The sequence below is a fragment of the Natator depressus genome, chromosome 9 (genome assembly GCF_965152275.1).
Source record: "Natator depressus isolate rNatDep1 chromosome 9, rNatDep2.hap1, whole genome shotgun sequence".
NCBI lineage: Eukaryota > Metazoa > Chordata > Testudines > Cheloniidae > Natator > Natator depressus.
In genome coordinates this window covers 21701874-21715270 of record NC_134242.1, presented here as the reverse complement: position 1 = coordinate 21715270, position 13397 = coordinate 21701874, and the positions used below count along the sequence as shown (strand labels likewise).

Here is a 13397-nt window from a genome sequence, read left to right as displayed (position 1 = left end):
GTTCTTTAAGTACAAGGTCCCACTGTGCCCACAGCCAGCCTTCCAGCTAACCGTGGTTTTGCTGTTCCATAGCAACCAGGCCATTTTCCTGTTTATCTTCTGAATTCTTGTGAGGCTTCGGGAAGAAGAGCGCGGCGGCTTCACTCATTGGGTGTTAGGTGTGCCCTCACCTTGTACATCAAGAAGACTAAACCATTCTGCAGATCCACGCAACTCTTTGTGGCAGCAGCAGAGAGGATGAAAGGCCTACCCGTTTCAGCCCACAGAATCTCATCCTGGATAACCTCTTGTATTTGGGCATGCTATGAAAGGTGAATGTCCCACCCCCAGCCATCTTGACCACTCACTTCATGAGAGCTCAGGCCTCTTCAGTAGTGTTTCTGGCCAGAGGTTAACCAGGATGAGATTCTCTGGGCTGAAACCAGTAGGCCTTTCATCCTCTCTGCTGCTGCATGGATCTGCAGAATGGTTTAGTCTTCTTGATATATGGAGTTAGCTGGCAAGAAGGAACTGAGAGGATGTGGGGCCAGCAGTGCCCCTTATGCTGGCGCGCATAAGTGTGCAGCACCAGAGGTACTAGAGCTGGCCTGATGAATACTACTGAGGGAAAAAATCTGGCAACGGTGCACGCAGTGCACCTAACATGGGATGGACATGAACAACAATTACAGGAGGTCAGTAACCATTTTTTTCCAAGGGAAGAATATGGCCTGAAGGATATTTTATATTGGTGGTGGTGATTAAACCTGAATAAACATGGTTTGACATTTCATATTCAGTGAGTTTTCAGGACTGGCAATTGGGCTGGGGGGGCGGGGAGATTGTCCTTATAAATTCAGCAAATAGTATCTAAGTCAGATACTCTAAATAAAAAATTCCATTTAAGCTACTCTTGCAGTCACTTTTCAGGCTAGAAATGTATTGTAAGGAAACAGTGTCAGCTTAAAATCATGTTGTGAACAAAATTTCTCTACCTAGTCAGTTAGTACCTTAGACTAAGTGAAAATTTTAATCAAATTTCTGCTTCTGCTCTTCACATTTTTAATCTTCGACAATGAAAATAAACAGTCTTGCTTTCTTATTAGTTATGGTGTATTTCCAGATACATTATAATGCAGTGTTCAGGTTTCAAACGTTATAGGGATCTGTTTGTTTAAAATTTCTCAGTGGGGTTAAAAAAAAAATTATGGAAACATTTCTAATCTTAAAATTTACTTTAAAAAAAACCTCACGGTCAAAATGTAAGCTGCACTGTTCAAAGGTTACAGTAATAGAAAAATTCATAAATGGAGTAGTAGTATGGTTGCCATGAATTAAAACTTTGAGTGTACTGACTTGTGCATTTAAATTCTCAACTTCATGTTGTTGTGGCTTCTAGCTGAGTTTCCTTTACTTCAAAAGTAAAACTGAAGAAAAAAGCATGACCTCATTCATATGCATTCATTTACACCTAACGCAATTTTATTATTTCTAAATACAATTTTTCATTTGTGTCAAGCACACTTGTTCTCATTAAGGGCTAAGTCAATACAAAATTTTGGAGTTGTGAAACATCTTTTCTTTTTTAACCTGAGAAACTAGTTAATACATAAAGCCTTCTTTCTCAAACCACCAAACAGAAATTTACCCAGAGCTTGAGAAACAAAGTATTAGGTCCTAAACAAACATGAAAATTTTTAACCCAAAGGGTAACTTTCCAAAAAAAAAAAAAAAACCAAAAAACCTTCTAGATAATTTATCTTTATTCTCGGCCTAAATGTAAATTCAGAAAGTTTATTAAAACACTATTATTGTTGTAGCTGTGTTGGTCCGAGGATATTAGAGACAGGGTATGTAAAGTTATAACTTCTGTTGGTGAGAGACAAGCTTACACAGAGCTCTTCTTCAGGTCTGGGAAATGTACTCAGGCAGAATGTCTACGGTGCAATTTAAAACCCATGGCTGGCCTATGCCAGCTGACTCAGTCTATGGGGTTGTTGCAGGGTCCTCGAGCCCAGGTTTCAGCCTGAACCCAAACATCTACACCGCAATTAAACAGGTCCATAGCTTGAGCCCCATGAGCCCAAGTCAGCTGGCACAGGCCTGCCGCAGGTTTTTATTTGCAGTATAGACATACCCAGAGTATCATAGCTAAATACCAGGTGGAACAGGTTGTTTAGCATAAGTTGTGAATGCATATTTCAAGGGACCGTTCAAGGTGAAGTAGCCCTTTAACTTCACCTTGAGTGGTCCCTTGAAATGTGCGTTAACAACTTGTGCTGTTCTATCTTGTACTTAGCTGTGATGCTCTGATTACATTTCCCAGACCTGAAGAAGAGTTCTGTATAACCTCAAAAGTTTGTCTCTCTCACTGATATTACCTCACTCACCTTGCCTCTGTTAAAACATTGTTCATTTGTTTTAGTCATTGCCTCCCAAACAGTTGCTATAGTATTGCCGCTTGAACATATAATGGGACTTGACAAAATTTGAAAACTACTTTGAGAACTTTTTAAATCTTGAGAAAATAATTTGTGAAAATGAAGGTGCAGAAAAAAAAGGTAGGATAACTTGCGTTATATCAGTCACTTAATAGTTCTTACTGTAGCTAACCTTGCAAAATGGTGTTCACTATATTAACCTGACTTTACACAGCTTCCTGAAACATTCACTTATTCAGTTGACATTTTCTAAGGTTGGTCCCTGTTCAAAGTTAAACTTACATAAGAACGGCCATACTGGGTCAGACTAAAGGTCCATCCAGCCCAGTATCCTGTCTATCGACAGTGCCCAATACCAGGTTCCCCAGAGGGAGTGAACCTAACAGGTAATGATCTAGTGATCTCTCTCCTGCCATCCATCTCCACTCTCTAACAAACAGAGGCTAGGGACACTATTCCTTACCCATCCTGGCTAATAGCCATTAATGAACTTAACCTCCATGAATTTATCCAGGTCTCTTTTAAACCCTGTTATAGTCCTAGCCTTCACAACCTTCTCAGGCAAAGAGTTCCATAGGTTGACTGTGCGCTGAGTGAAGAACTTCCTTTTATTTGTTTTAAACCTTAATTAATTTCATTTGGTGGCCTCTAGTTCTTATATTATGGGAACAAGTAAATAACTTTTCCTTATTCACTTTCTCCACACCACTCATGATTTTATAGACCTCTGTCATATCCCCCTTAGTCTTCTCTTTTCCAAGCTGAAAAGTCCTAGCCTCTTTAATCTCTCCTCCTATGAGACCCGTTCCAAACCCCTAATCATTTTAGTTGCCCTTTTCTGAATCTTTTCTAATGCCAGTGTATCTTTTTTGAGATGAGGGGACCACATCTGTATGCAGTTTTCAAGATGTGGGCATACCACAGATTTATATAAGGGCAATAAGATATTCTCCGTCTTACTCTCTATCCCTTTTTTAATGATTCCTAACATCCCGTTTGCTTTTTTGACTGCTGATGCACACTGTGTGGACGTCTTCAGAGAACTATCCATGATGACTCCAAGATCTTTCTCCTGATTAGTAGTAGCTAAATTAGCCCCCATCATATTGTATGTATAGTTGGGGTTATTTTTTCCAATGTGCATTACTTTACATTTATGCACATTAAATTTCATTTGCCATTTTGTTGCCCAATCACTTAGTTTTGTGAGATCTTTTTGAAGTTCTTCACAGTCTGCTTTGGTCTTAACTATCTTGAGCAGTTTAGTATCATCTGCAAACTTTGCCACCTCACTTTTTACCCCTTTCTCCAGATCGTTTATGAATAAGTTGAATAGGATTGGTCCTAGGACTGATCTTTGGGGAACACCACTAGTTACCCCTCTCCATTCTGAAAATTTACCATTTATTCCTACTCTTTGTTCCTTGTCTTTTAACCAGTTCTCAATCCATGAAAGGATCTTCCCTCTTGTCCCATGACAACTTAATTTATGTAAGAGCCTTTGGTGAGGGACCTTGTCAAAAGCTTTCTGGAAATCTAAGTACACTATGTCCACTGGATCCCCCTTATCCACAGTTTGACCCCTTCAAAGAACTCTAATAGATTAGTAAGACATGATCTCCCTTTACAGAAACCATGTTGACTTTTGCCCAACAATTAATGTTCTTCTATGTGTCTGACAATTTTATTCTTTACTATTGTTTCAACTAATTTGCCCAGTACTAACGTTAGACTTACCGGTCTGCAATTGCCAGGATCACGTCTAGAGCCCTTCTTAAATACTGGCTTTACATTAGCTGTCTTCCAGTCACTGGGTACAGTAGCTGATTTAAAGGGCAGGTTACAAACCATAGTTCCGCAATTTCACACATGAGTTCTTTCAGCACTCTTGGGTGAATGCCATCTGGTCCCGGTGACTTAAGTTTCTCAATTAATTCCAAAACCTCTTCAATCTGTGACAATTCCTCAGATTTGTCACCTACAAAAGACGTCTCAGGTTTGGGAATCTCCCTAACATCCTCAGCTGTGAAGACTGAAGCAAATAATTCATTTAGTTTCTCCTCGATGACTTTATCGTCTTTAAGTGCTCCTTTTGTATCTTGATCATCCAGGGGCCCCACTGGTTGTTTAGCAGGCTTCCTGCTTCTGATGTACCTAAAAAACATTTTATTACCTTTTGATTTTTGGCTAGCTGCTCTTCAAACTCCTTTTTGGCTTTTCTTCTTACATTTTTACATTTAATTTGGCAATTTAAACTTCTCCCATGCCTGGATGTTTGAGTAAAAAATCTTGACTTTATCTAAAAGTTACCATTTATTTTCTGTTTATAAGGGGCTAAACTTGAATTTTAATATGGATGTGGTCCTCACTGAGGACTACTAACATTTTTTTGGTTGGATGGGGAGGTAGTAATTAAGTGACTAAAAAATCATGTCTAAACATGCTTGGTACCATGTGCTAAGAATTCAACAAACAATGAAATTGTTCCATCTTTCTTTTTGCTCAGCTATCAGACATGAGTGTGATTGTTGATATAGAGAAGGGGGTTGGCAGGGGAGGGTGGTGCTCTCAAATGGTGCTAGAATAGCTTCCATAAAGGATGTTTTTATTGAACATTGAAATGCATGCAGTAAAATGATTCCCAAAAAATTCTTAACTATGAGAAGTAGAAAAATGTTTCTAATATACTGCTGCATTGTACAATATTCTGCAAGTTTTAGAAATTTTAGACATTTGTTTCAGTTGCAAAGAAATAACCCTTATGTAAACAAGTAGAAAATTATCTCCAACCAAGCAGTGGCAAAGATCAAAACACTATTTCATCTCAGTGAAGTTTGAACTCCAAAGCATATTTGGGATTACTTAAATGCTGACATTTAAGCTCTGGAAATCAACAATCTTGATGTAATTTTAAGTTTGTACAACTGTTTGCACATATACTATATATTCTATTTGTTTTTCTGCTTAAGGCTGGGATTTTCCAAGGAGCCTAAATAAATCGGGCATCTAGCTCCCTTAGACCCGTTGGAAAATGTCAACCTAAATATGTAGCTTCTCTTAAAACTTTGTCAGAAAGTGCACATTATAAAGTATAATGTATTTTTCCATTTAATTTTAGAAGTAGCTGTTTGAATAAAGAATGTTTCCATTCATTGTTTACTCAACAGTAAACATTTGCTATCTCTGATATCTTACGGTTGATGATTTTACTCTTTATTAACTTTTCTTATACAATCATTACTATAAGCGTGCCTGAACTTTAAATACATAGACTGCTTCTGAGATTTTCAGATATGAATATTTTCAATTAACTTTTTTTAACTATTGGTAGAAAGAGAATGAGCTTGAGAAACTTGGAAGAGAGGAAATGGACACTAAGAACCTCGTTCGAAAGCTACGTCAGAAGGTAGAAGAAGCAAAAAGTTCTTTGGCAATAAATCGCAGTCGAGGAAAGGTTCTTGATGGTCTACTTCAGCAGAAGAAATCTGGAAAAATTCCTGGAATATATGGAAGACTGGTAAAGTTTAAGAATTAATGTATCATTAACAAACGGGCTTTTATATTTCAGAGGTGTCATTACTCTTATTGGAATTGTCCTAAGTAAATGAACCATACGATATAATATTTTGCACCCCTATGTAGACTTATATCCAAGGATCTCAAAGCATTTTACATATTTATGTAAGCCTGTTACAATTCCCGTTTAACAAACAGGGAGTCCAGCTCAAAGACTGTGACCCTGGGAGAATCTCTTACTGAAGAAGTGAAAAAGCCAGTAGCAGAACTCCAAACTCCTAGTCCAGGGGTTCTCAAACTGGAGGTCAGGACCCCTCAGGGGGTCATGAAATTATTATGTGGGGAGTCGTGAGCTGTCAGCCTCCATCCCAAACCCTGCTTTGCCACCATCATTTATAATGGTGTTAAATATATATAAAAGTGTTTTTAATTTATAAGGGGGGTTGCACTCAGATGCTTGCTATGTGATAGGGGTCACCAGTACAAAAGTTTGAGAATTACTGTCCTAGTCCTTTCTGTCAACTGTTTTAAAAAAAAAAAAAAAAAAAAAAAAAAAAAAACTCAGTACAACAAAGTAGGAATCCTACAAACACTTAGTATTTTATATGTTTAACTTGTTAGAATTAATTGCTTGGATTCATTCTTGTGTCAAAATTCACAGAAGGCTGAGGGTTTTCAGAAAACCAGTTACAACTTCTTGATTCTCTGATCCAATTTACAATTGACCCAGCATAAGAGCAGCCTTTGGTCTGCTCTAACCATAGCCACTTGTTTATGATAGAACCCACTGTGGCCTGGCCATGCCCTCTTCCTGCCCCACCACGATAGCCCCATACTTTGGAGGTTGCAATGGGGTAGAAGATGGGGGGTAACAGTGTTCAAACAGTACATTGTAATTCATTGTGTTAGCAATTACAAAACAATCTGATGGAACAGACTTCTTAAAGCCATTTTAAAATAATGGCAGAAATATTTCTAACGTGTAGAATTGACATTGAAAATGCATCTGATAATTGTAATAAAAGACACCACCCCTTATTGTTGGCATAGATGTCAATACTGAGGGGGAAAATCAAGTAGTAAATTTTCCATTAGCACATATATTCAAACCACTGTAGAGATAATATAAGCCATGCAACCCCCATTTGAGGATTATAGTCTCTATTTCAGAAGTGGTGAAACTGAGGCAGGTTAAATAGTTCTCTCAAGTCATATAGAAGGTGATGGAGCAGTGATTAAATACTAAACCTAGCTCTTATATAGTGTTTTTTACCTGCAAATCTTAAAGCGCTTTGAACCATATCATTATGCCCAATTAACAGATGGGGAAACCAAGGCACAAAGGTGAACTGATTTACCTAAGGTCACCCAGCATGCCAGGGCAGAACGGGGAATGGAACCTAGATCTCCCACGTCCCAGACAGTGCTCTGTCCACTAGGTCACACTGACTCACTAAAACTTTAGTCTGATGCTCCATGCTAAATTATTTTTCTGTCTGGAGCATAAATCATTACTCCTTTAATTAATCAGATGTCTGTACATTGTTTTTAACACAAAAACTGCTATATAAGTACTAAGTATTTCCACTATCATACCTTAATAGCGTGCACATTAGAAATACGTAAATAGTGATCTGTAGCACAGATGGCATTGTGAGTTCTGAATAAAGGTTAACTTTCTACATTTCACAAGTATTCTGAACTGTGAAAACAGGATGAGAAAATGTCAGGTATACATAAAATACATACATTTCCGGTTGTGTTAACATGTTTTTTGTCTTCTCTCTATTTGTACCTAGAAAAGATGGGTATCACTGTTAATTACCATACTGATCAGCGTAACTGTCTCTCTGTTTTATATGTCAATTACTAGGGAGACTTGGGAGCTATTGATGAAAAGTATGACATTGCTATCTCGTCCTCTTGCGGTGCCTTAGACTACATTGTTGTAGATACAATTGATACAGCTCAGGAATGCGTGAATTTCTTGAAGAGTCAAGGAATTGGAGTTGCCACATTTATAGCCTTGGACAAAGTAAGTATTGGTTTTCCGGAAATAAGCTAGACTGTTGACTCTCCCCTATATTATAGGCTGTTCTGAACAAATATCTTATTGTATATGCTAATATAATAATTAACCTCTTGGATTTTTTATCTTGCAAGTGAGCAGATGTCTCTTTGGTAACATTATTTAATGTCCACTGGCATTCTGAGGAATGTGGCAACAGTATAGTGCTCGGGAACTACTGTGTACACTCAGAGGCCTTAGTTCACCTTAGAGTATTAAAATGTTGTTCTAACTTATTCTGAGATTCCTCCTCTTCTATATAGATGAGAGTATGGGAAAAAAGTATGAATAAAATTCAGACTCCAGAAAACACTCCTCGTCTCTTTGACATGGTGAAAGTAAAAGATGAGAAGATTCGCCATGCCTTTTATTTTGCATTACGTGATACTCTAGTAGCCAATAACTTGGATCAGGCTATCAGAGTAGCATTCCAAAAGGACACAAGATGGAGAGTTGTAACTTTGCAAGGACAGATCGTAGAACAGTCAGGTATTTAAAAATACATAACTAAATTTATATCTTCAGTTTTATTGTTGGATAGCAAATTGAAATTAGCTTGTTAACTTCTTTTCCTTATCCTACTTTAGGAACAATGAGTGGAGGTGGACGTAACGTAATGAAGGGTAGAATGGGATCCTCCGTTGTGGTTGAAATTTCAGAAGAAGAGGTTAGTTCATAATTGCACATAGAAAAGTGTTTCTTCAAAATTCCTCTCCGATATTTACACTTCCTGATTTTATTTAGATTGTTTATATACAAATATTGTGCAGAGAACATCAACATTGTTTAAATATTACTTATCAATCAATGCTATAGCTCTCTGGAAAAGACTAAATAAACCTGATGATACTGTTAATAAGATTTGTATTAGAGTATTTCAGACCACATTGATAGTTGCATAATGTACTTTATAAAGAATTTTGTTCTCTCTCATTCCAGTGCTACACTGTGTTTATAGATGTTACACCGATTTTATATGCATGTGTATATGTGACACCTTATGCCTGCTTATTGGTAGATTATTCACCTTTAATAACTAGGAAATTGATTGGAAAAAAAAAAACTAATGCAGGGGAAGGACTGAAAATAAGGAACTGTTGTGCAGGAAAACAGTCAATATTGTTTTGGGAGGCCACACAGGAGCTTAAATTTTTTAGGTTTACATTCTAATTCTGCAACACAAAGTTTGTTTAAGATTTCTGCAGTCCACAGAAAGACTAACTTCACTACCAAGCAAATTGGTTGAAACTATAGTAAAGAACAGAATTATCAGATATGTAGATGAACACAATATGTTGGGGAAGAGTCAACAAGGCTTTTGTAAAGGGAAATCATGCCTCATCATTCTATTAGAACTCACTGAGGATGTCAACAAATGTGGACTAAGGATATCCAGTGGATATAGTGTACTTGGACTTTGACAATGTCCCTGACCAAAGGCTCTTAAGCAAAGTAAGTAGTCATGGGATAAGAGGGAAGGTCCTCTCATGGATCAGTAACTGGTTAGAAGATAGGAAACAAAGGGGAGCAATAAATGGTCAGTTTTCACAGTGAAGAGAGGTAAAAAGGGGGTCTGCCCAGGATCTGTACTGGGACCAGTGCTGTTCAACATGTGGAAAAAGGGGTAAACAGTGAGGTGGCAAAGTTTGGAGATGGTACAAAATTATTCAAGATAGCTAAGTACAAAGCAGACTGTGAACAGTTACAGGGGGATCTCTCAAAATGGATGACTGGCAACAAAATAGCAGATGAAATTCAATTTGATAAATGCGATATAATGCACATTGTAAAACATAATCCCAATTATACATACAATATGATGGGGTCTAAATTAGCTGTTACCACTCAAGAAAGAGATCTTGGAGTCGTCATGGATAGTTCTCTGAAAACATCTGCTCAATGTGCAGAGGCAGTCAAAAAAGCTAACAGAATGTTAGAAGCCATTAGGAAAGGGATAGATAATAAGACAAAAAATATAATGCCACTATATAAGTCCTTGGTACGCCCCATCTCAAAAAAGATACTTCAGAATTGAAAAAAGTACAGAGAAGGGCAACAAAAATTATTAAGGGTATAGAACAGCTTCCATATGAGAAGAGAGAAAAAAAAATTGGGACCATTCAGTTGCGAAGGACTACTTAAAGGGGGATATGATAGAGATCTATAAAATCATGAATAGTATGGATAAAATGAATAGGGAAATGTTATTTACCCCTTCATAACACATGAACCAGGGGAAATTAATAGGCAGCAGGTTTAAAACAAACATAAGGAAGCACTTCTTCACACAGTGTACAGTCACCTGTGGATCTCGTTGCCAGGGATGTGAAGACCAAAAATATAACTGATTTCAAAAAAGAATTAGACAAGTTCATGGAAGATAGATCCATCAGTTGCTATTAGCCAAGATAGTCAGGGACACAACGCTATGTTTTGGGTGACCCTAAGCCTCTGACTGTCGGACGCTGGGACTGGACTACAGGAGATGGATCACTCAATAATTGCCCTGCTCAGTTCACTCCCTCTGAAGCATCTGGCACTGACCACTGTTGGAAGACGGCATACTGGGCTAGATAGACCATTGATCTGAACCAGTATGGCTTACTAAGATTAACCCAAAAGACAAAGACCCCCAGGAACTAGATTTATTTGAAAGAGGTCTATTCATCAACATTACTGCAAATAAGGTCTGGTCATTAACAATTTGTAACTGCAAAGTTACCCTCCTTTCTAACTAAACTCCCACAAGGCTTAATAGAAGAGTTGAAAAGCGCCATTTCAGAGGATCAGCTAGTAGCAAAAACATTTGCTATAGGCAGCCATAGATGCATCAGACATGGAGGCTTGATCTACGGCCACTGTAGTAACTATGTGCAGAGTTTTGTGGCTGCAGGCCTCTGGCATTCTGAGAGAAGTGTAAAGTCAACTGAGGATTTGCCCTTCAAGGGCACAGAATTATTTATCGCACACATGCATGGCTGATGCCCTGCACTCCCTTAACTGTTCCAGGGTTACACTCCATTCTTTGTACATCTTCACCTCGACCCCAAATCGTAAGCCCTGTCAATATCCGGGGCAATCCAGGCAGGAGGCATCTACCTACCTTCAGCAATGATAATTTCCTCTAAAACAAGGAGGTGCCTGCTCATCACCTGTCTGTCAAGAGGCTGTCAACAACATGGGATAATGTCAGTTGTTCATCTTCCAGGAATCAAGAGTAAACTAGCAGACTTCCTCAGCAGACAATCCATTGCCAACCATGAGTGATCTCTGAAGGCTTCCATCAAGCCAATATTTCATCAGTAGACTTGTTTACCACATAAGACAATGCAAAAGTCCAACCTCTTCTTCCAGGAGAGGCACAAGTCCAGCAACATTATAGGAATCCTTCCTCAGAACCATGGGATCAAGTCTCGTACGCATTTCCACAAATTCCTTTGATTCTGAAAGTTATATGTAAAGTCAGACATCATATAGCTACACTGAACCTGATAGCTCTGTATTGGTTGAAACAGTTCTGGCTGACAGATCTCAAAATGCCTGTTCAGCCTTCCATACCACTTTCAGACTATCTAAACATGATATCAGAACTGGGGACAGATACTTCATCAAGATGTGAGGTCACTATGTATAACAGTCTGGATTTTGGCTGGTTGCATCCTACCAGCAGAAAAAAGAGATACAAGTATAAGAGGTTCTTCTACAAAGTAGCAAACTCTCCACAAGGAGGAATTATTCCTCTATATGGAAAATATTTCAATTTAGGCTGTACAACTTGGCTTGAAGGCCCCTACGCCCAAAATTCTTGACTGCAGTTTGGATTCACATTCTATTACATCACAGTCTGCCTTGGAACATTATCAGTATGCTACTCTCCCTTGTGGTCATGTTCATTTTTTTCCCTCATCTCTCTATCTACATTTCTAAAGGGATTGCTGCATGTTCACCCCCTAGTGATAAGAGAACCTCTGACGTGGGATCTCAGTATTGTCCTTACAAGCCTTATGGAGCCCCCTTTTTGAGCTTCTTTCTGAATGTTCTTTATACCGCTTTACTCTCAAGACCGACTTTTCAGTTGCCATTACATCAGCCAAAAGGGTCAGCAAACTGTAAGCTCTCAGGATTAACCTTTACTCACATGCCACGGAAATGAGGTGGTGTTGACATGATCCCAAGTTTATTCCCAAAGTTGTGTCAGACTTTCATTAGAACTAATTTATTTATTTACCCATTTTCTTTCCAAAACTCCATTCCTTCCCAGGAGATAAACTCCACGTCTTGGACATTTCAAGTTCTTTGTTATATTACATTGATCGGACAAAGTCAGACAGCGTGTCTCCTTGTATTTCTTTTGCTGTCTTTGGTGCTTCTAATGGTCAAATTGTCTCCTCTCCAAGAATATCAAAATTGATATACACTGCATAACACACGTCATATGATTGATATATCTCTCCCTCCAAATATTAAAGATCGCTCCACTAGAGTATACTTTACATCTTCTCCATGCTTCAGGAACATCCCCATATCTGAAACTTGCAAGGCAGCTATGTGGAGTAATCCCTTTACTTTTAAACACTTATCCATTTGACCTGGCCGCAAGATCAGATGCCAAATTTCGTAAGGTGGAGGTGTTTAGTCAGTGGTGGTCAGAATTCCTCAGTCCTACCTTTCACTATTGATCAATATTGGACACTATTGATCACTTAGTGGAATCCACACAGACAGATACTTGAAGGAAAAAAATGTTACTTATCTTTATAATAACAGGTTGTTCTATATGTCATCTGTGTGGCTCCCATGACCTGACTTCCATGCCCACTTTTTTGGAGTCGTCCTTATATAGGATTCTGAATTATCATGGGGACAGTTGCAGCCGCTCTTCCCTTTACGCCTTTGGGTGGGGGGAATGTGAGGACATGCATTGCCCAAGAACCACATGCACGTAGAACGGGATCCATCTTGACGACCAATTGAAGAGCCACAATTACTAAGAGGTTTCTTTCAGTTTCCCCTTAAATAGCCATTATTTACCATTCTCTGGCTCCCTATTCTTTTTCCCTGATTTTAATGCCTCTTGTGCTGCCTTATTCTAGGGGACTTAATTTTCCATATTAATTACCTGTTTTTTTCTGCTGTCTCTATTACTCTCACACCAATCTGTCTGCTCCTTAATCTTCATCTTTGGCTTTGTTGCGCATTTCCTACATCAGGTCCTGTGCTGCCTAGTGATTTTTAGAAAAATCTTTGGACTAAAGACTGTTTTATTAACTAAGGGGTTGTCTATAGATAAATCTGCACAGGTTCAATTACAGCTGTTCAAAACCTCTTGTGGGGATGCTCGTTTTGGTTTATCTTAAACCTGTTCCTAATCAACTCTAAGGGTATGTCTACAC

General features: G+C 38.5%; 1 protein-coding gene and 1 long non-coding RNA gene across 6 annotated transcripts in view; one reads left to right on the top strand and one right to left on the bottom strand.

Annotated features, from left to right (window-relative positions):
• Positions 1-13397, top strand: part of SMC4 (structural maintenance of chromosomes 4) — a 101425-nt gene that overhangs the window by 65388 nt on the left and 22640 nt on the right. For 3 of the 4 annotated variants that reach the window (XM_074963656.1, XM_074963655.1, XM_074963658.1), the window contains 4 exons: positions 5752-5937; positions 7810-7971; positions 8268-8493; positions 8592-8671. In XM_074963656.1, coding sequence (XP_074819757.1) covers positions 5752-5937; positions 7810-7971; positions 8268-8493; positions 8592-8671 — 654 coding nt within the window. The remainder of the gene's footprint in view (positions 1-5751; positions 5938-7809; positions 7972-8267; positions 8494-8591; positions 8672-13397) is intronic. The other variant, XM_074963657.1, reaches the window with a different exon arrangement.
• Positions 1-13397, bottom strand: part of LOC141993876 (uncharacterized) — a 30135-nt gene that overhangs the window by 2762 nt on the left and 13976 nt on the right. The window contains exon 2 of one of the 2 annotated variants that reach the window (XR_012640957.1): positions 4158-4574. This is a non-coding gene — a long non-coding RNA (uncharacterized LOC141993876). Of the gene's footprint in view, positions 1-4157; positions 5455-13397 lie in introns of those variants that run through there. The other variant, XR_012640956.1, reaches the window with a different exon arrangement.